Below are 21649 nucleotides of genomic sequence, written 5' to 3'. Positions count from 1 at the left end.
GAAGCTTTCCAAAAGCTTACATTGTCCTACAAGCAAATCCTTATTCCTGCTGTTGTCATCATGCAAAGAAAGATATGTTCATTGTAATCTTTTTTTAAAAAATGGTTTTTATCTCTAGTTGTACAAAGCAGTTGCAATGCAACATGTCAGTTTTTGAGTACAATGCACCTTAATCATGGAAAAAGATTAAGGTTCATTGTACTGTTGCTGTCAGGACAGTATTGTAGGAATTCCAAAATGTATCTTCCTAACATATCTGCCTGTCTCTCCTGGTTTTTTCAAAGCTTGAAAACTACTTACTAATTCAATAAATTCTTACTGGCAGCACCTATTGTTTATAGAGTCCTGGGTGTGCCAGAGTGGCCTTCACTTTCCAGCCTAGAAAGAACCTTCTTATTGAGCCAGGGCTATTAAGAGGAAATCCATCTGACCTAAGAATAGCTAAAATGCTTCCCTAAACTTAAGATAGGGCAGCGGGGCCTGGGACATAATCTAGGAAGATAGGGGCTTCACCCACGAAAATAGGGACTTCACCTAGGAAGACAGGGGCTTCTTCACTTTGTTCCTTAAGCTTTGCACTTAGTTCATTCTTTGAAAGCTGTAGGATGTCTAGCAATAGGCCAGCATCTTGCCCACTAGATGCTATCATGGCATGGTTCAATTTCCTCAGAAGCATAACTTAGCCCTAGCTAAGAAGACTGGTTTTGATAAAGGATGACAAGGAAAACTTTGGAGGGACGGGAGAGGCAGGAACAGAGGAGAACTTGGATGGAGACAGAAGACCCAAGAAACCAGAGTCACCAGTGAAATAATGATTTCCATATCAGTGAAGACCAGAGTGAGCAGGCAATGCTATGCCTGATGTGAGAGTGAAGATAAGCCTAAGGTCATATCCCAAGGACCCTTGTAGGTTCATGTGATCAGACTGGAGTTTATATTAATCATCTACTGCTACATGTGATGGTCCATAAAAGTGGACTCTGAGGGTGATCAGATATTTAGATACTCTGGGGCCTTTGCTGAGATCTTTGGGTGAGTTTAACATTTAAGTTGACAGACTGAATAAAGAAGATAAATATCCCCAATGTGAAAAAGCCTTATCCAATCAGTTGCAGGCATGACTTAAAACAAAATGGAAATTCCTTTTACTCATTGCCTGGGAACCAATACAAGGGTTCCTTCTTGCTTTCAGAATTGAACAGAAATATCTGCTATCTGGGTCTCGATCCTGTGGGCCTCTGGAATAGAACTACATAATCAACTCTTCGTATTCTCAGGCCTTCAGATTTGGACCAGCAGTACATATGGCTCTTCCTGGGTCAAGCATGTATCTCAGGTTTGTCGGCCTCTACTGTCTCATGAGCCAATTTCCTGTAATTCTCTCTTTTATCCTTCTGTCTCTTTTCTTTCTGTCCCTCTTCTCCTTTCTTTCTCAGTTGGTGCAGCTGGTTCTATTCCTCTGGAAAATATTAATACATGATGAAATAAATGATCTTCAAATTTCTCTAGTTAAAATAGTAAAGCTAGGCTGGGCATAGTAGCTTACACTGCTATTCTTAGCTACTCCAGATATGCAGATCAGGAGAATCATGTTGCAAAAGGTTATCAACTCCCCCATTTTAACAAACAAGCCAGACAGGGTGATATAGAGCTGTAATCCCAGCAACACAGGAGCCCTAAGTAGGAAAATCATGGGCTAATATCAGCCCAGGAAAAAAAAATACAAGATCCTACCCAAAAAACCAAAAACAAAACTACAGATAGTTAGCAAATGATGGACTATGAAAAAGATAATAATAACCTAAAACAAAAATGGTTAAAAGCCTAGCTCAAGTAGTTGAGCTTACTTGCTAGCAAGTAAAAAATCCTGAGTTCTAACTTCCATCCTAGCCAACTAAAATTAAACAAATATAATGACTGACTGATTAAATAACTAAATAGGGGGTTGGGAGCTTGGCCTAGTGGTAAGGTGCTTGCCTAGCATGCACGAAGACCCGGATTCAACTCCTTGGTACCTCACACATAGAAAAAGCTGGAAGTGGTGCTGTGGCTCAAGGGGTAGAGCTCTAGCCTTGAGAAAGCCCAAGGACAGTGCTCAGGCCCTGAGTTCAAGTCTCAGGATTAGTAAATAAATAAATAGGTAGATAGATAGCAAGTCAACAAAATGCAAGTTGTCTCAACAGTTCCTAAGAATCAGGAATTCTGCACCTACTTAATGGCTGTGGACCGAGGCTCCTATGTGGGCCTGCACTGCAGCCTCAACATGTGACTTGTGGAGAGGCGAGTGTCCAGGCTGATCCTTGGTGTGACACATGCTGACAGGATGCTTCCTGCTGCCTCAGGTACCCAGGTAGGCCACCTCCCCACCCCCCCCCCCACACACACAAGGCTGGGATCTACACTGCTACCTGCAGGGGGTCAGATCCAGAGACCTGCACTTCAAAACAAGAGCTCAGAGCCAGGCTTCTGTGGCTCATACTTATAACCATAGCTACTCAGAAGGCTGAGATCTGAAGATCATGGTTCAAAGCCAGCCTGGTCAGAAAAGTGGTGAGACTCTTATCTCCAATGAAACACAAATAATAGCCAAAAGTGGAGCTGTGGCTTGAGTGTTAGACCATGAGCCTTAAGCAAAAGAACTCAAGACAGCACCCAGGTCCTGAGCTCAAGTCCTAGCACAGGCAATAGGAAGGGAGGGAGGGAGGGAGGCAGGGAGGGAGGGAGGGAGGAAGGAAGGAAGGAAGGAAGGAAGGAAGGAAGGAAGGAAGGAAGGAAGGAAGGAAGGAAGGGAGGGAGGGAGGGAGGGAGGGAGGGAGGGAGGGAGGGAAAGAAAGAAAGAGGGGAAAGAGGGAAGGAAGGGGAAAAAAGCTCTGGCTCCTATTTAGATATAGAAGTTAAAAGGTATTGATATTCATCACTTTAAAAATGTTTTAATCAGCTGGGTGCAGTAGCTCACGCCTGTAATTCTAGCTACTCAAGAGGCTGAGATCTGAGGATCAAGATTCAAAGCCAGTCAGGGAAGAAAAAGACCTGAGACTCTTATCTCCAATTAACTTCCAGAAAACCGGAAGGGGGCTTGGCTCAAAGTTAAGGTGATATACTTGAGCTGAAGAGCTCAGAGACAGTGACCAAACCGAGTCCAAGCCCCATGACCCCCCCCCACACACAAAAAAATGTTTTAATCACCACACAGAAACATTAAAACTGTTCACATCAATGAGATAATGTGATATTTTGGTAATACGATTATGTGCACCTGTGCAAAGTTTAAAGCAATTTCCACCTATCTGTCTCATTCTGAATGTTTAATAAAAGTCAAATACTTAAGAATTCTTTATATTAAAAAAATAATAAAGTTCAAATCCTTGTTCCTAGCAATCTGAAGTGTAGAGTATAGTACTGATGGAGATCCAGTCAGAGGGAATCTGGGGTCCTTTGTCTTGAAGAATGGGAAAAACAAAATTTCACAGCCAAGAAAGAAGGGTGAGAGCCAAGAGCCAAGTACTGAAGTTTGTTTATTTAGAAAGCCAGCAAAAGCCCCAAGGCCCAGAAGGCTCTCGGGGAAGGCTCTCAGACTCTCGGGGAAGGCTCTCAGACTCTCGGGGAAGGCTCTCAGACTGCCGCCAGCAGTCTTTTGTCTAGCGGTCTTTATGCAGCTTTTGGGTCAACTGAAGAGTGTGTCACACACTTCTACACATCAAGCACTTCATTGATCACCCTGAGCTCATTCAAGCCAGAGACCTACCAGCCTGAGGGCCAGTTATATGACTTGAGCATGCTCTGGGGCGCCTGCTGGCTGACAATGCATTCGCATCACACTGTGAGTGAGACATTTCATAACATCGAAGTCATTACTGCTGCTAATGTCTCCTTATTGTGCAACAGCCCAACACTTCCTTTTCCTATCTACCTGTAAGTAAGTCAGTTCCCACTGCCCAGCCTTCCCTCATCTCTCACTCCCACTCCCCTCAGTCTCTGGGAACCACCATTCTCTCAACTTCTATCACACCAATCATTTTAGATCCCACACATTAACTCACAGAATATGTGGCTCTGGGTGCCTGGCTTATTCCACTTGATGTAAGGTGTCTTGTTTTGTTTTGTTTTGTTTTCAGGTCTATCTGACTGCTCTAAACACCAGCTTATGCAGGCTAACAAATTAATGAAGAATGCAAGGGCTGCAATTATGATTGTATGACACAGACACTATTGGGAAAAGGAACGGGAAGGATGAGGACTTGGTGTTTTACATTCTACTTATAAGTCCACTGCTTCTTGAAGTGGCCTCCCAAGCATGGGCTAGACTCACATTCAATACTGGCACTGGTACATCATCTCTGTTCATCTCTATCTGATATCTGTCAACTCGAAAGCCAGCTGGAATAGATTCTTATGGTCAGAGAGCAAGATGGCTGTTTAGGGTGGGATGCACGTTTGGGACCTATCCTGTAACAAAAAGCACTTCCTATGATTCTAGCATTTATTGCTTGATAGCCTAAACAGTAATATTTAGAATCAGATAAATGAAAAGAATACGAGTACTTCCCTGACATGCCACAAAGCACAGGAGATAATACTAGTTCTACTATAAATTTACCTCTATGATGTCTGTGTGGAGTGATATGATCATGGTTACTGCTCTTCCTAACTTCATTTTTCACTTTGTCTTGGTTTTACTTTTGTGCTGGTACTGGGACTTGCACTTAAAGTCCTTGAGCTCTCCCTAGGTCTTTTGTCTTTTCTTTACTCACACCTGGGGCTCTACCACTTGCGGCACATCCCATTGAATTCTTCATGTCCTGGTAAATATAATCACTCATTAGACAGGAAGTCAAAGTGAGACAAGTTGGAAAGTTTCGAAATGGAGGAAATTCCAGAGTGAGAACAAAAGTGAAAGGGGATTGGCCTGAATGAGGGGAGGGTATAAAGGCAGTCACCCAGTCAACAGCTCCTCCAGTTCACCCCTGAGCCAGACTTGCCCTCTTGAACAACATGATGCTTAAGGTATTGTGCCTTTTTATGTGGCTTACTTCAAATTGTTTTTTGAGCTTACTTCTTCCTTTCTCAGTCTTGGATTTTAAGCTACCTGTTTTGCCTCAAGCATTCCAACTTTGCTTATAACATCTGGGCTGCTGCATTAACTGCTTATCCAGGCTCATTGGTCTTTTACAATAAGAGGCATTATTTTGCTGCATGGTGCCAGGAAGAAATGGTGTATAATGCTGTGAATCACTGTAACCTCTTGGTTTTCTATGTGTCCTTTATGACTTTTCTATACTGCGTTTCTAATGATCTTTTGGCTACTGCTCTCTCTGCGAACTTTATGGAGTAAAAAGTGGTTGAACAACTAGTGTACTTTGCATAGTGAGTTCACAAGAACTCTTGCCATGTCTTTATTAATTCTCTGCATCTTGTGCCTTGCTTCATCTATTTGTCACAGTATTTTACTTTAAGAGCGAGAGATTCAAATGCCACAAGAAGGTCAAGCAAACCAGATGAGATTTTAGACATGCTTGAGAGTATTGCCCACTGACAGTAGCTGAGTTCATTTCCCTATTCCTTCCCTTCTTCTTTCCATCTACCTTTCTTTTCTTCCTTCCACAGCCATGGAGGGGCTCTGTGTTCTCTGGCTCATGACTGGAGCTAAGAACTTGTCATGGAATCCTTCACAAACCCACAAGAGCATGGCCCACAGTGCATTGTGGGTGGAGCTTCTCACCTCTTTCCCAGGCACATATCCATCTTTGAAAGCTTAGGGTGAATTTGGCAGATCATCAAAGCAATTCATTTCCTCCTTTCTTGTCTCCAAATGTTTAGCAGCATTAAAATCAGTGTTGTGGTTATTCTCTGCCTTCGTTAGAAATATTCATGCAAGCACATCTCTCCCTCCAGGCCATCTTCTCTCCTGTCCTTTCCCGCTCCAGGCTCCCCTCTCTTTCTTTCAAAGCATCATCCATCTTTCAGAAATATGGCAGGAATCCCTTGACTTGATAAATCTTAAGAGTCTTAAGAATAGAACCAGCCTGGCATGAGGGCTCATGCCTATAATCCTAGCTACTCAGGAAGGCTGAGATCTGAGGATCACAGTTCAAAGCCAGCCTGGGCAGTAAAGTCTAATAGTCTCTTATCTCCATTGACCACTAGAAAACCAGAAGTAGTGCTGTGGCTCAAGAGGTAAGGTAGTAAGTAGCCTTGTGCTGAATTGCTCAGGGACTGCCAGGCCCAGATTTCAAGCCCCATAACCCGACCAAAAAAAAAAAAAAAAAGGAATAGAACCAGATAATGGTCAGGGTGGAAATCTTTAATCTGGGCACTGGTTTCCTCTTTCTAACTTTGCTTTGGCACTGAGCTCAGTAGGAAATCTTCCAGCCATTTCAGATCCCTAAACAAGCTCATTTACACTTGTAAATGGGGCAATCTGATGTTCAGGAAAAAAAATGAAGTCCTGAAATCAAACTGTCATTAGAGAAGAAGACAACTACTTCTGTCACATCTACTAAATGCTAGGCATACGATGAAATGTCCTTAAGGTTGGAGTGTTTGTAACGATGTGTGTGAAATGTGTGTGTGCATGTGGGTACGTGGGTACAAGCAAGCATGTTTTCCTATCACCCTTCCACACCCTAGCTTGTGCTGCCACCTCTGCCTTATGAACCTCTCATGTTCATCCTGGGAATGCCATGTAACTCATTTCTGGGCTTTCCTAACCAAACCAGGTCCCCCAGATGTTTAGCAGTCCCCTCAGGGAGTTGACTGGTTGTCTACTCTTCAATGCCCCTTTAAACTTCCTAGCAGCCATGTTCTAGAAAGCAAAAAGAAACCAACTACATTGAGATTTACCCAATATATGTGGTATTGAAATATTGTTATGAATCTGTATTTCTTTTAATTGCCGGGATGTGTTATAGCCTTTCCTGTGAACGAAGTCTTGAAGACTCACCTGTTTACTTCCCTCTTCTGTCTCAGTTTGGACTGGTGATGTTTCCATGTGGCCAGCAGCTGCAAGGGGGAGTATTGCCGTACTAGACATGCCCACGGGAAGGCCCACATTTTCTTTTATTTATTTTTTTTTGCCAGTCCTGGGCTTGAGCTCAGGGCCTGAGCACTGTCCTTGGACTTTCTCAAGGCTAGAGCTCTACCACTTGAGCCTCAGCACCACTTCCAGCTTTTTTTTCTATATGTGGTACCGAGGAATTGAACCCATGTCTTCATGCATGCTAGGCAAGAACTTTAACCACTAGGCAAAACTCCTGGCCCCATGGCCCACTTTTTCAAACCACATGGAGGGATGGGAGTACTGTAGGGTGCATGCCTAGCATGCTCCAGACCTGGAACTCAGTACCCACCATCACAGTCTTTTTTCAAATCACCTAGAGAATGGAGGGGCTCTTGGCTGTAACCCCAGCAACTCTGGAGGCAGAGAGGAGAAAGATCATGGTGCAGGGTCAACACAGACAAACTGTGAGTGAGAGATCACTTCTCAATAGAACAAGTGAGACACCTTGGGAGGGACAGATAAGGGGATCATGGCCAGAGGCTAGCCCTGGGCAAAAATGTAAAGCCTTGTTTGAAAAATAACTAAAGCAAAATGTAAATTCAAGTAAGAGTCACCTGGAGACTGAGTCCAGAGACTGTTATGTGAGTCTTCACCAATCATTCTGGAGAGGATTTAATTCTGGTCACCTAGAGTGGAGCCAAAGAGGAATCTCAGATGCTTCTCATGTGTGTGCTTCTCACACTAACCTTTGGAAATGTACCCTTTAATGCTAAGCGCTTACAACATCTGAGCCCTTGCCCGGCCCACCAGGGGTCTCCTTAAGAGCTATAAAAAACAGTGAATTCAATTTGTGATGTCTCACTCTCCTCCCCAAAATGAGGCCCACAGCCCCCACCCAGAGAGCTGGGGGCATTAAAAAGTCACTGTATTTGAAACTCTAGGCTCCTTGCCTTGGCCCTGTAGGGCAGACCTCATGCCCAGCCTTCCCTGTTCCATGGGTGACATGTTTCTTGACACTCTTACTTGTTGGGCTTTCCTCCACCACCACTCAGCATGTTGTGCGGCTGTCTCATGTGCTCAGCTCACCCAAGGATAGAACCCAGCTCCTGCACATCCCGGAGCACCACACATAGATTTTTTTTTAGAAGTAGAACTACATTTTTACTCCTTTCCTCCAGGTTTCCTAACCAACAAAATATGTATATTCTGAGTGAGGTGTGTCTGACTCAACCCTTTTCTCTCTGAAGTCTGTCACAGAGAGCTTTGCCAGCCTCATTCATGGCTTGAAGGTGGGCCACCTGACGGACCCCGTTATCCAGAGGAGCAAGAGAATGATCCTGGACACGCTGGGTGTCGGGTTCCTGGGAACCAGCACGGAAGTGTTTCACAAAGTCAGCCAGTACAGTAAAGTAAGACACTCAATGCTTATTCCAAAGAGCAAAACATTGTGTGTGCCTGCTTTTGCTGCGGCAGGCCCAGAAGTATGCATCCCCCTTTATTTATGCTAAACTTCGGTTTATAAATATGACTTGATGAGTATGGACACCATGTTGATTCTCTTATTGATTCCCTCTTGTCATTATCTGATTTTTCTTTCTTTCTTTTGTTATAGTACTTGAACTCTGGGCCTGGGTACTGTCCCTGGGCTTCAGCTCAAGGACACCCTACCCCCTGAGCCACAGCCCCACTTCCCATTTTCTGGTGGTTAATTGGAGATAAGAGTCTTATGGTCTTTTGTTCCTGAGCTGGCTTTGAACCTCAGTCCTCAGATCTCAGCCTCCTGAATAGCTAGGTGTGAGCCACCACTACCAGCTTCATTATCTGATTTTTAACATTCATTTACTGCCTTTATTCAGATCAGATATGAGGGGTATCTCACAGTTTAGAACCCAAAACACAGGTCCACTGGAAAACTTAGAAGTGAAGGCACCTATTACTACACAGTATTCATGGAAAGAATTTAAGATTTTCTGATCCCATGCTCTGAACAGAGAGTGGGCCCGGACACAGGGCAGAATCATCCATTCTTCATAGAATGTAATTGGGTCCCCTAGTTAGTCCACTGAGAATTCAAAATCACATCTCTGGAGCACTTCTAGATGATGACATGGATGCAGCAATACCATCTTCTCTCCTTCCCCTGGGGAAGATTATACATCCTTGCAGAAGGAACAGAGAATTCCAATCATTAAGGCCTCTATGTTATGGCAAGTTTTGAAATAAGGACTTTTTATAGATCATCTCTGAGGAATCACTATTGGACCACTGTCCTAAGACATTGTGTTGACTCTGTATCACTGATGGGTGTTCTTCTATTGCAGATCTACAGCTCCAATATATCCAGCACTGTTTGGGGCCAGGCGGACTTCAGGCTCCCACCCCCATATGCTGCTTTCCTAAACGGTGTGGCTGTAAGGATGTTTACATGTTTATTCAACTATTAGAAGATCATCCTAAGTTTAGAGCCAGGAGATAGCTCTGAAATTGCCTACCTACCACATACCACTTACATAAGTGATCACTGAAGTAAGGGAGGTGGTGAGCCCTTCCTTTCTCTTGGGGAGTAATTCCATTCTTCATTTCTTCAAAAGAAATGGAGCTTTTCCAGTTGTGGAATACATTAAAAGGATTTAGGGGCTGGGTTTTTTTTTTCCTTTGTGTTAGTCCTTAGGCTTGAACTTAAAGCTTGGGAACTGTCCTTGAGGCTTTTGTGCTTCAGGCTAGCATTGTACCACTTGAGTCACACCTCTACTTATGGCTTTTTGGTGGTCAGTTGGAGATAAGAATCTCATGGGCCTTCCTATCCTGACTGGCTTTGAACCATGATGCTTAGATCTCAGCAAACTAAGTAGTTAGAATTAGAGGCACAAGCCACCAGCATCTAACAAGGTTGTTGTTTTGTTTTTAAATTCTCCAAGATACCTCAAACCTCAGCCTTAATTTTTTTTTTTTGCCAGTTCTGAGCTTGAGCTCAGGGTCTGAGCACTGTCCTTGGACCTTCTCAAGTCTAGAGCTCTACCACTTGAGTCTCAGCACTACTTCCGGCTTTTTTTCTTTTTTTTTTTTTCTTTGTCAGTCATGAGAACTGAGTTCAGGGCCTGACCACTGTCCTTGGGCTCTCTCAAGGCTAGAGCTCTACCACTTGAGCCACAGCACCACTTCTAGCTTTTTTCTATGTATGTGGTACCAAGGAATTGAACCTGGGTCTTTGTGCATGCTAGGCAAGCAGTCTACCACTAGGCCAAACTCCCAGCCTTCTGGCTTTTTTAATATGTATGTGGTACCGAGAAATCAAACTCAGGCCAAACTCCTGGCCCCCTCAGTCTTAAATTTTTTTTAAAGGATCAAATGCAATACCTAGACATAATTTCTCCTTAATTCTTTCTGTTGTGGGTACTAATTGCATCTCTTCATTGAGTTGACAATATTTATTGAGAAAGAAATAGTGGCCATATGGTGTCTATATTTTCTGAATGAAAAATTCAGTACTTATCATCTGATGGATAATTTTTATGGTTTTTTTCCCCCATGTGTCCAGGGGAAAGTGTATAATATGTCATTTGGGCATAAACATGTTGGGATTCCTGAAACATTTTTATAGTTTATGAGGACAGATGATCAGAACGTAGAAATTCAAACCCAGTGGTCATTTAGGAGTAAATGAGTGGCTAGCTGTAAGAAACACAGCAGGCACATCAAACTCACATAAAATCTGTTTTAAAATGAGCTGTTGTCTACCTTTTTTGTCAGTTCTGGGGCTTGACCTCAAGGTCTGAGCACTGTCCTTGAAATTTCTCAAGGGTAGAGCTCTACCACTTGAGCCACAGCACCACTTCTGGCTTTTTCTATGTAGTTGGTACTGAGGAATTGAACTTGGGTCTTCATGCATGCTAGGCAAGCATCTACCATTAGGTCAAACTCCTGGCCCTATTTTTATTTTATGCATGGGGAAAATAAATGGCATACTTAGTTGAAGGAGAAAAAAAATATGTAGCAGGAAAAAAAAACAGTTTTCAAATAGAGCTTAATAGTTAATCTAAGTTTGAGAGATAGTGTGCTATCCTTGCAAGCTCACAAGTTTAAAAGTACTTTATAAGAGAAACATACAACGAAGTATATGGCTAGATATATAATAACTAGAATGAACCCTAAATACAATTTGTTTAAAGATGTAAGTAAAAGGAGAGCGCAGCTTTTCAAAAGAGAATATAGATTGTTTTCAAGGGCTCCAGCCTTTTGGGCAAGATGTAAGATGCTTGAGATTTGCAGGAATCTTTCCAAGGTCCAATCCTCCTCTAGCCAGAAACTCAGTGATCCTAGAACTCAGTCCTATGATTAAGAACCAGTCAGTAGTTCAAATAATCTCACAGCAGAAATGGTTCATTGCTCAATTAAATCTTTCCTGGCCCCAAAGCCAGTGCATTCAAGACAAATCTGAATGGAGTTGTTTGCATCTGTATACACAGATTCACTCCATGGATTTTGATGACACGTGGCACCCTGCCACGCATCCTTCTGGAGCAGTCCTTCCTGTCCTCATAGCTTTATCAGAAGCCTTTCCTCAGAGACCAAAGTGTTCTGGCCTTGACCTGCTGCTGGCTTTCAACGTTGGTGTTGAAGTTCAGGGCCGATTAATGCATTTCTCCAAGGAAGCCAATGACATACCAAAGAGGTAAGGAACACTTGCTCCACTGAAAAGCACCCGCATTCCCCTTTCACTGCCTTTGGGTCTCTCTTGGAGAACTTAGTTGGTGATGTTCACATGAGTGCAGACAGATATATCAGTTTCGGGTACATACCAACCCTATGCCCATATGTAGAGCAGAAATTTCCTTTGGGTTTTGAGAGTCATTTAAGCAACTAGGACCATAAACTAAACTGTGGCTTATCACCCTGGGGACATCACTCTAGCATGCATGAGGACTGCTGAGTCTTACTGACTCCATTCTCAGAGTAGAATCTACTGTGATATTCACCAGGGTCCTTCCTACTAATGTGAATGTTCAAAAAAAATATACCCTAACCATGACCGTTTACCAGATCCTAAAGAGCCAAATGTTACTTATCAATTATAGGGCCCATTCCAAACCTTTATTTTGCCTCTTGGGCCTGTGAGGAGAAGAATGTATTGGACGGATGTGTGGTGAACTTCCGTAGTTTCTACAGGGCTTGTAATTCTTACTGTTCCTCCAGCAGCAGCTGTTTTACACATATGGCAAGAACTTGAGCCGTTCCATAGAACTGCTTTTAGACATGACTGTAAAACATGTGACCCGTTCAAAGCTCCTGAACCCTATGAAGTGAAAACGCGTAGTATAACCACGTACCGCAAATAATAATAATAATAATAATAATAATAATAATAATAATAATAATAATGATTCCAAGACGAGGAAAAGCTTTCCTAGGATGGCAAGGCTAATGAGTGGACAGAATGACACTGCGGTACAAGGCTGTCCCCTGGTGGTTCCTGTCTGTCATTGTCCCCTCTCCCCCCTCTGCTCCCCAGGTTCCATCCCCCGTCCGTGGTGGGAACTCTGGGCAGTGCCGCGGCCGCCTCCAAGTTTCTGGGACTCAGCTCGGCCCAGTGCCGGGAGGCCCTGGCCATCGCCGCGTCTCATGCGGGAGCGCCCATGGCCAACGCGGCCACCGAGACCAAGCCCCTTCACGTGGGCAATGCCGCCAGACTCGGGCTGGAAGCCGCCTTCCTGGCCATGCTGGGTGTCCGAGGAAGCCGGCGTATCCTGGATCTGGAGCGGGGCTTCGGGGCCTTCTACAGCGGCGGCAGCGGCTATGCTCCGCGCGCCCTCCCGAGCCTGCACGCTCACTCGTGGCTGCTCGGCCGGCAGGACGTGGCCTTCAAGACTTTCCCCGCGCATCTGGCCACCCACTGGGTGGCGGCGGCGGCACGGGCCGTGAGGAAGCACCTGGCGCCCGCAGGCGGAACCCCGCTGCCCGCCAACCTCGTGGAGAAGATCGTGCTCCGGGTCCCCGAGGTGCCCTACGTGGACAGGCCCTTCCCGGACTCGGAGCACGAAGCCCGCCATTCTTTCCAGTACGTGGCGTGTGCTGCGCTGCTCGATGGCGGCGTGGCCGTGCCCAGCTTCCACCCGCGGCAGATCCACAGGCCTCAGGTGAGGGAGCTGCTGGGCAAGGTGGAGCTGGAGCACCCCGCCGACAACCCGCCCAACTTCGACGGCCTGTACTGCGAGGTGAGCGTCACCGGCCGGGACGGGGCCGTCCTCACCCAGCGCGCCCACACCTTCTGTGGCCACTGGAGGGAACCGCTGAGCCAGGAGGCCCTGCGGGACAAGTTCAGAGCCAACGCCTCGGGGACGCTGTCCGCCGACGCGGCCGAGAGCCTCATCCGGGTGGTGGAGGCGCTGGAGGAGCTGGAGGACTGCGCCGAGCTCACCGCGCTGCTGAAAGGCGCCTCTCCTCCCCAGGAGGCCCCGCCATACCCACCGCGCGCCCTGGCCTTAGGGAGCACCGACCCCCGCTGACCCAACGGCTCCATGAGCAAAGCAAGGGGAATGAAGCCTCCAGGTACCCAACGACCTCTCCACAGGCAGGCAGAATGCCACCGGATCTTTCCAGTCACCTTGAAGACATTATTGAAGGAACACACACAAATGATTTGATAAAAATCCACAAGGGTGAGGTTTTAAGTCCTCTGTGACTTTGCCTACAAGGCTGTCTGTATGTGTGAACTTTCCAGACCTGGGGGCCTCTGGGCTAGGCCAGGGCAAGCTTCTTCTACAATGCATGGTTGATCCCTTCCATGCTACAAGACAGGATGTGGCTCCTGGGCGACTCATCACGAGCCAGGATAACGTAAAGACACCTGTGCATCTATGCTTAAGGCTACTCTATTCGCTAGAGCCAAGTTAGGGAAACAGCCCAGATGCCCTACAGTGGATAAGTGGGTCCAAAAATTATAGCACCTATACACAATGGGATTGTATTCAGTCATTAAAAAGAAGAATATTATGTCACTTGCAAGGAAATGGATAGACCAAGAACAAATCATATTAGAGAGACGGTGCATGTTTTCCTTCATCTGCACAAGCCAGAGATAAAATACTTAATACATCATACAAAATTCTAAACATTCATACACAGTGAAACCAAGGGAGGATACGCTTAGGGAGGAAAACAAATGCAGTGCTTCTAAGCCTCTGATCATCATAAAAATAATGTTCTCATTACGTATGAAACCGTAACACCTTTGTAAGAACAACACACTCGCAATAATCTCTCCCCACCAACGTGGAATCAACCCCCAACAAATTGGTCATGTGTTTGTAAATCACTTGGAAGTTGTTTCACTCATTCTTCCTTCCCCAACCTTATGGAAAAATAAAGAAATTTAAAAAAAAGTGCAGGAATGATGACAATAGTACAAGGATCCAAAGGAAGGGAATGTTTCACAAGCAACTACTCCACTCCTGCTGTGCCCTGGATGTCATTCGTTTATGGCTGGCTGTACAGCATATCAAAGACATTGATGATGCAGAACTTTAAAAAAAAGTGACATGGCTGAATCTGATCCTGAGCGAATACAAAATAAACACAAAACAGAACTTAACCTGATACAAACATCTTACTTCAACTCTCTTTGGTGTACACTGTAGTCATTATCAAAAGCACCTGCAACCACCTCAGTTAGCTTTTAATTGGTGCCTATGCACGAGCTTCAGCACAAGTTCTGGAATAGCTCAAGGTCCATCTCTTTGAAATATGACATAACTGTTGCTTCTGATTACAGAACTACAGTAAAGATATGCTTAGATAGCAGCTATCTGTCCTGATTACTTAACTGTGCATGGACAGCACAGGGGAAGTGCATATAAAGACATATCCAGCAAGTCCTTTGCTGGAGCTAAACTATTTCTATAGGAACAATTTTCTTTGAACAGTTACTGCTAACATACCACTTGGTAAATATCCTGATCACTTTTCCTATCATGTAAAAAATATTACACAGAGAGACTATACCATGAATATACAAAGTACTGGCAGGTTGGGGGACTTTCTCACATCTGCCACTCCATCTAGGAACCTGTATTGCAGTAACCTTGGTATCACCAGCAAGCCTGGAGGAAAATGGATGGGGCTCACACAGCTCATAGGCATTGATAGGATGATTGTGGAAAGGGTTAAGTTTATCAGCTCCCTTTGGCCTCTCAACATTGTGATGTTCAAAGAACCTCCTTGCACACACAAGAAGTAGTTCCAACTGGCTACCAACGGTTCATACCTGAAACCCTAGCTGTGTTGGGGGTTGGCCACAACTGGATAGATCATGGTTTGAGGCCAGCTTAGACTTATGCAAAAGACACCTTTTCAATCAAAATCTGGACATAATGACACATACCTGTCATCCAGCTACAGAGATAGGGAAGATTGTGGTTTCAGGCCAAGCTGACAGAAAAGTCTGTGAGACTGCATCTCAACTGAACAAGCTAAGTGTTGTGAGAAGACTAAAATAGAAGCATTGCAGTCAGTACCTATTTTCACTATTTTATTGGAAATAATTAAAGCAAGCATAATATGATGCATGCATCTAAGTACAGGTGGAGTACTATATGATTTTTTTTCTTCTAGAGTAAGCCAAGTATTTTCCAAGCATACATGGTCTATATGACTCAGAGCGACCTGATCTTCTCACCTTAAACCCTACCACCTTGCCATCTACCTTAAAGTAACTCACTAAATATTATGACCCCATATAAAAGACTGCTTCATCAAGCTGTCACAAAAGCAGTGCTGTTTATATTCATCCAGAGGAAGAACGACCACAAAAGATCATGGAAGCTGCTTCTCCAGCACGAAGCCTTCCATCCCGCTTACCATCCTGACCTCTGGTACTTTGCAAGCTGCCACACCAGAGGAGGCTGTAGTGGTTGACCTGGCTGAGGAAGATGCAAAGAGTCTCTCACAGGACCATTTGAAGTGTCTCCTTCCCAGCCAAGGCATTTTAGGCAACTCTAGACACCTGCAGAAGAAGCGGGGTGGTGGGGGGGAGTGTTAAATTACACAGCTGACAAGAATGTTCGTGCTATTCTTACTAAAGGAAGGAGAACAGATGATTCCATCTTTATACATTGGATATATGGATTTTCACGCTACCATATAAAATATACAACTAACATTAACAGTAAAAAGAATAAGGTGCACAAGAGATAGAATTATTTTTTGGTTTCCTACAGTTGAGATTAATTGGAATTACTTCATTCACTTTGTTTAGCAGGGTTAGTATAGCAACTTGTATTCGTCACAGCTGTTCAGAGACCCTTTATAAAGCAGTTTTATAAAGAATAGGTCCAGTCACTAGCTTTCATTTAATCTTGATAGCAAGTGGACTTCACAGACATAAAAGTCTGGTCAACTAAGCCCAGGTAGTTACCCACAGAACCAAGACACTATATATGTAAATTAGCAGTAACCAGCTTACTTAGTTAGGTATGTACAAATAAGCAACAATACACACCTGATCTAGAACCTCCCAGTTCTCACTAGGAAATGGCCAAAGGGTCTCCCCAAATTCAAAGAATGCTGTGGACTTCTAAAATATTAATTTCCAAACTGGTTTCTGTTAGTCCATTGTAAAAAAAAAGAAAGAAAACAGACTTGTTGATGAATGCCTATAATCTCAGCTATTTTTGGAGACTAAGTCAGGAAGACTTCTACTTCAAGGCCAGCTAGGCAAAATTTGTGGGACACTTATTTCTAAAACAAAAGAGCTGAGTGAGTGATAGGGGTCAAGAGAGATAGAGTACTTGAGGCCCTGAGTTCAATCCCTAGTACTGCAAAACCAACCTGAATTCAACTGCATAGTTAAAAGGATAAATATATAACATATGGTTCTTTAGGAAGATCAGAAGTCAAAAGTATTTGACACACAAATCAACTTTCTTATTTCATAATTGATAGAAATTCTTATGCATTAAAAATAACATACCCACTACCTTACAAATGTAACTGTAACTCCTCTATATGTTATCCCAACAATAAAACAATAAAAAAATTTTAAAATACCAACTGAATGACCCTTATAAGTATGAATGTAAAAATGATTATGTATGTAATTACATGATCTCAAGTTAAAATATCCAGAAACAGATAAACCCTCTACTGATTCCAAACACGGAGGCCTTTAGGTGTGGTTCTCACACTGCCACCCCTTGTCAAGGTCTGCATTGTGACAAGATCTCTTGGTGACTCACACATTCTTTGAAGCTGGTACAGAAAAAAAAAAAACACCTCATGCATAATGGCACATGCCTATAATCCCAGCTACTAAGAAGACATTTATTTTTGTATATGGGAATCATTTACGGATCTTTACAACTCCCCAAATCAGGCCAAACCCCCAAACAATACAAGCACAATCACTGGAAGTGGGACACAGGCAGTGATGGATTTGAAGCCCACTAGGTGATTGATTCCATTTTCAGTCAAGCTCAGGATCCACTGGCCCCTCTGGAGCACTGGAGGAATTATCTGGGGCTGTAGAGAAAACTTTTGGTGTTGATTTCCACTCCAGCAAGTTTTATATAACTGGTTTCAGCCATGACCCAGGCGTCAGGTGTACTTAAAAGTTGCACAAGCAATTCTTATGTTCAGAGAAGTTGGGAAACACAGACCAGAAGCCTGGCACAGAAGAATTCAAAATGGCAGCTGAGCTAGCAACATTCTTAGAAAAGAGGGTTCAAATTCAGTAGGCATTAATTAAAATGAGCAGTTGGTCTCACAGCTTCCCGCTAACTCACTGGGTTTGCAGCCTCATGCTCACTGAAGTTCAAGTCTGCCAAATCTTATATGTACCCACTGGCTCTCCTGGCACTCTCTTCCCACATATTTCTCTCTTCTACTGGGCTCTCTTTCAAGTGATTAACAAATTTCCATCCGATTGGCATTAAGAGCAAACACCGTCATAGAAAGACACATTAAAAACAAATGAAGTCATTGCCTGTATGAAAACAATCAAGCAAATCCATCTTAGAGTCTAAAGCTGAAAAGAAAGCTGATAAAACCACTAATTTGTGTGAACCTTTAGGACTAAACCAGCTACAAATACTACAACTCAAATATAAGGAAGAAAATAAAGCTTCAGTTCTAGCTTCAAGAAGGAAAGGAGTCAGAAATATAGAGGCTGGGTTTCAAATACATGTATGTTTTATATATATATATTTGCATATGTATAAGTATATATATTCATAGATGGGTATGTATACATGTATAGTTTTTGTTTGCTTGCTTGTCTTTTTTTTGACAAATGAACCCAATTTTATTGAGAAGAAAATATAGGACTGAAAGACTTTGGAAATTGACTAAAACTGCACAGGTAAACTTCCTAGAACAGTAGTTATCCACCTGGTTACACAACATACTACCCAGCAGTCTTAGCTAGGATGAAAATGCTCTTCAGACAGGAAGGAAAAGTTCTAGGGAAGAATGGTTTCACAACATTGTGAATATACTTAATGGCAACAAACTGAATGATTAAAATGGTTAAAATGTAACACTTCAGTTGTATATATTTAATTACCACAACCAAATAGCAAACATCAAAACCTGTTGAAAATTATTGGCAGAGATGGTACTAGGATTATGATATTCTGTCTGTGCTTCACAAATGTAAGTCTTAAAAAGTCTAAATCGCTATATATAGTCTAGTTTTTACAGAAAGCAAGAACAACAAATGTTGTTACTTTTTCCCAGTAGGATTCACCAGCTACTTGATGGAAATGTATTTTTTTTTGTGTGTGTGTGTGTGTGTGTGTGTGTGTGTGTGTGTGTGTGTGTGTGTCATGGGGCTTGAACTCAAGGCCTGGGCACTGTCCCTGAGCTCTTCAGTTCAAGGCTACCACCCTACCCCTTGAGCCATAGCCTCACCTCCCATTTTCTAATGATTAACTCATGTTCTTTAGTGCCCAGGCAGGCTTTGAACCTTGATCCTCAGATCTCAGCCTCCCTGAGTAGCTAGGATTACAGGCGTGAGCCACCATGCCAATAATAAATTAAACATTTATTATTTTATACTAAAGAACTCAACTCATCCTTTTCTGGATGTTTAAATGATTAACTTCTTTAAATTATTATCTTCTACCAAGAGAAATTACAGGAAGTCCCACATATACTTCCAACAAGAAACCTACCTTTACCCTGGAGGTGGGATGCAGCTGTGTCGTGGGTAAAAGACTGCCCACCTGTGAGGACCTTGTCCTTGTATGACAACATGGCCAAAGAATGTCAGTAATTCCAGATTGGAAAAAGAAATACATATGGCATGCCCAGAAAGTAGAAGAAAGCACAGCTGCTTGTGATAGTACATTTGTAGCCACAGCCATCATTAAGGAAAAGAGACCAGTGCATTGTAGAACCAGGAACATCTATCCCTACCTCTAATATTTGGGGACTGAGTCTGACTCTACCTTCACTGGCTTGTAGGATACCTAGAAAGGTAGCTCTCTATGTCTCAATCGGAAAGCAGGTTTTCGGGGGAGGATTCAATACCTAAGTGTCTGCTGGGTCAAAACCTGGACACTAGGGTGGCCTAGTGGTAGAGTACTCGCCTGGCATTCATGAAGCCAAGGGTTTGATTCCTTTGTGCCACATACATAGAAAAAAGCCAGAAGTGGCAGAGTGTTAGCATTGAGCAAAAAGTGTTCAAGGACAGTGCCTAGGCCCTGAGTTCAAGCCCCAGGTCTTAAAAAAAAGAACCCCAAACCTTGATACTGTAGTATTTCTGCTCAGTGAATAGTTTGTAATGTGACAAACCCATCAGAACTGATGGATTTGAAGGCAACCAGGTGGTTCCAATGTTCAGCCAAGCTCAGGATAACTTCATTTTTCTGTATATGCAAAAAATTTCAGGACAGAGAAAGTGGCTCAGTGGCATAGCACTTGTCCAGTGTGCATGAAAGCCTTGATAAAGCTTGCGTATGTGTCCATATGGTCTCCATCCTCCCTTCTCTCTCTCTGTCTCTCTCTGTCTCTGTCTCTGTCTCTCTCTTTCACACACACACACACACACACACACACACACACACACTAGGTCAAGGGCTAGAAGCAGCTTCACAGGTATTCAGTCTTTATCCATGACTTATGTCCAGCAGTCTTTCTCCAGGTAGATTTCTTCTCACAAGTAGATGCAAGGCTTTATCACTGATATATTCAAATTTAGAGCAGAGTGGTTCAAGTTGTAGCACTCCTGTTCAGTAAGTAGGAGGGTCTGAGTTCAAACATTAATATGACCAAAACAAAACAAAAATTAGTTGGAAATTGGATTCATAATCTGCCCTGCTGAAAAGGGTGAAAAAACACAGCAGTGGCACTCAGTAGATACTATGTAGAAAATGAATTATACAACTTGTGGAAGTGGGGTGGCAGGAAAACCCTGAGAGAGCACAAGGGACAGGATGACACGGCTCAAAAAGAAATGAACTCAATTCCTGACTCATGTAACTGACCTTCTTACATCACCTCTACAATGACAATAATATATCCACATATTATTGTATTTTATTGTCGGGGTGATGTATAGAGGGGTTACAGTTACATTCATCAGATAGGGTACATTACTGCTTGAACCCCTTCCCATGTTTTTCTCCCACATTCCCTCCCTCCACCCCTCCCAATCATCTTGTTTTTCCCCTTTCCTTCCCTATAATAAAATATATGTTTATACAAAAATGTGGTACATATATACAATGGAATTCTACATATCCACCAGACAAGATTAAATAATGGCATTCACTGGGAAGTGGATGGAACTAGGGAAAATCATGTTGAGTGAGATAAACTAAGACCAAAGAAACAAAAGGCGCATGGTCTCCTTGATATGTGGATAATAGATCCAGATAATACAAGACTCAGTACTCAAGTACTCCAGGTCACTGACATGAATTTGGAGATATAAACATGTACATGGGCATATAAGTTTATGATGGGATATATATTCTATAGACATGTATTGAGATATTATATATATCAATATGTATCTATGACATACAAAGACTCAGCTTAATTTTAATTATTCTTAAATTTATGTGCCAGTGGTTGCATATAGAGATCCTTTTCTTGACTACTTGTCATTTGAAATATGATGTAAATACTCAGTGTTAATAAAACATTTTAATAAAAATATTTTAAAAATTGTACTCCGCTATTTATAGAAAAGACAGATAAATCAGCCTCAAATTATCAGAAACTATATATATACATGTACATATATATAGATATAGTTATCTCAAACCACTGTAGATAATGAAGTGTCATTAACTTCGTGCCTTCTTATTATCAGAGATACTTTCATCTCTAAAATTACACACTTTAATGGGGACCAAGACATGTGAAAGGGTATCAGTGTATGGGAATTAATGCACCTGCAATCTGGCAAATATCATGTAACCCTTTTATTAATTACAATAAAAAATAAAATTACACACTTTGAGGTTTTGTTTTTTTCTTTTCTTGAAATTTTATCAGTCGAAATAAAATCTCAGAGAATCAGCCTTACTCCAACACAGAAAGATACAAGGTTTCTGGTAAGAGTCAAAATTCCATCTCTCTTTAAATTCCATTTCTTTTTTAACTTCAGTCGTTGGTGAGGAAATGGGACCCCCTAGGTCTACTTTGTAATCT

General features: G+C 42.9%; 1 protein-coding gene across 1 annotated transcript; it reads left to right on the top strand.

Annotated features, from left to right (window-relative positions):
- The first annotated feature begins 7377 nt into the window (after positions 1-7377).
- On the top strand, positions 7378-13500 carry Acod1 (aconitate decarboxylase 1). The gene is made up of 5 exons (XM_090341783.1): positions 7378-7461; positions 8245-8406; positions 9319-9408; positions 11464-11669; positions 12507-13500. The coding sequence occupies exons 1-5, from the start codon at positions 7378-7380 to the stop codon at positions 13498-13500; spliced, it is 1536 nt and encodes a 511-aa protein (XP_090197909.1).
- Positions 13501-21649: the final 8149 nt, after the last annotated feature.

The sequence above is a fragment of the Megascapheus bottae genome, chromosome 11 (assembly GCF_031878675.1).
Source record: "Megascapheus bottae isolate mThoBot1 chromosome 11, mThoBot2.hap1, whole genome shotgun sequence".
Classification (NCBI taxonomy): domain Eukaryota; kingdom Metazoa; phylum Chordata; class Mammalia; order Rodentia; family Geomyidae; genus Megascapheus; species Megascapheus bottae.
This window is presented reverse-complemented; position numbering and strand designations above follow the sequence as displayed.